The sequence below is a fragment of the Chrysochloris asiatica genome, unplaced genomic scaffold (genome assembly GCF_000296735.1).
Source record: "Chrysochloris asiatica unplaced genomic scaffold, ChrAsi1.0 scaffold00597, whole genome shotgun sequence".
NCBI lineage: Eukaryota > Metazoa > Chordata > Mammalia > Afrosoricida > Chrysochloridae > Chrysochloris > Chrysochloris asiatica.
Window position 1 is genome coordinate 1 of NW_006409115.1, and position 1,287 is coordinate 1,287.

General features: G+C 34.3%; 1 protein-coding gene across 1 annotated transcript in view; it reads left to right on the plus strand.

Moving 5' to 3' along the window:
• Nucleotides 1-640: 640 nt before the first annotated feature.
• LOC102823585 (olfactory receptor 5W2-like) overlaps nt 641-1,287 on the plus strand; it is a 3,989-nt gene continuing 3,342 nt past the window's right edge. The window contains exon 1 of the mRNA XM_006877775.1: nt 641-1,282. Within this exon, the coding sequence (XP_006877837.1) occupies nt 644-1,282 (639 nt within the window). The 5' untranslated portion in view covers nt 641-643. The remainder of the gene's footprint in view (nt 1,283-1,287) is intronic.

Genomic DNA, 1,287 nt, shown 5'->3' on the forward strand with positions numbered 1-1,287 from the left:
ATAAATCACCACAACAGGGTGCTTGACAAAGAAGAGCTGATATAAAGTTGTATGAAAAATGCTTCATTCCTGTTTTGCATTCACTTAAACCTAAACAATAACACAATAATTTTAGTTTGTTAATTTATATTCAATTTCATTCCTTTTCATTGAATATTTAAACACAATTCTTTTTTTTTTTGGATGAATACAATAAATATAATCACTTTTTTTATTTGCATGTTCATGTATTGTAGCGTACTTAATTTACACATGTCAGATGTTTAAGCATGTATCTTCTTTGTCTCTCTAACTTCTTTGTGTATTAATGTTATTTTGAACCTGGATTGAGCTTTAGGTTCATTCATATCTATTGTCTGAGGAAAGATAGTAGAAGTCAATAAAAATTACAGATATCATGAATGATTTAGAATCAAAGAGTCCAAATTTCCTAGTACTGAAATTTTTTGTGTATTGTTTGTGTTTTCAGTAACAGAATATGCTTCTTTAACATAACATTTATCTGGCATAGTGACTGAGAATAAAGAAGACAATCTAAGATGGAAAATGTTCTATTTTATACATAATAATTTGTGGATGTGCCACAGAATTAAAATTGATTTTCTTGATCATGTATTTTAACAGTTTAGATCACCAACAAAGAATGGATGAAGAAAATTGTTCCTCCTTGACTGACTTCCACCTCTTGGGAATTACTAATAACCCTGATATCAAGGCAACCATATTTACTACACTGCTGATTGTGTACCTCATTAGCTTTGTAGCAAATTTTGGAATGATCATTTTAATTAGAATGGATTCCCAGCTTCAAACACCCATGTACTTTTTCCTCAGCCATCTGGCTTTAGCTGACCTCTGCTATTCCACAGCGGTTGGACCTAAGATGCTGGTGGACTTCTTTGCCAGGAAGAAATCAATTCCCTTCATTGGTTGTGCTATGCAATTCTTCACCTTCTGCATCTTTACAGACTCTGAGTGTCTCCTGCTGGCAGTGATGGCCTTTGATAGGTACAAAGCCATTAGCAATCCCCTCCTCTATGCAGTCAATATGTCCAACAAAGTGTGCTGTAGGCTCATGGCAGGGGTTTACTTGGTTGGTATGATTGATGCTTTGACACACACTACCTTAGCTTTCCGTTTGTGTTTCTGTGGGTCAAATGAAATTAATCACTTCTTCTGTGATATCCCTCCTCTACTGTTGATATCTTGTTCAGATACACAAGTTAATGAATTAGTGATATTCACAGTTTTTGGCTTCATCGAACTAAGCACCATTTCAGGAGTTCT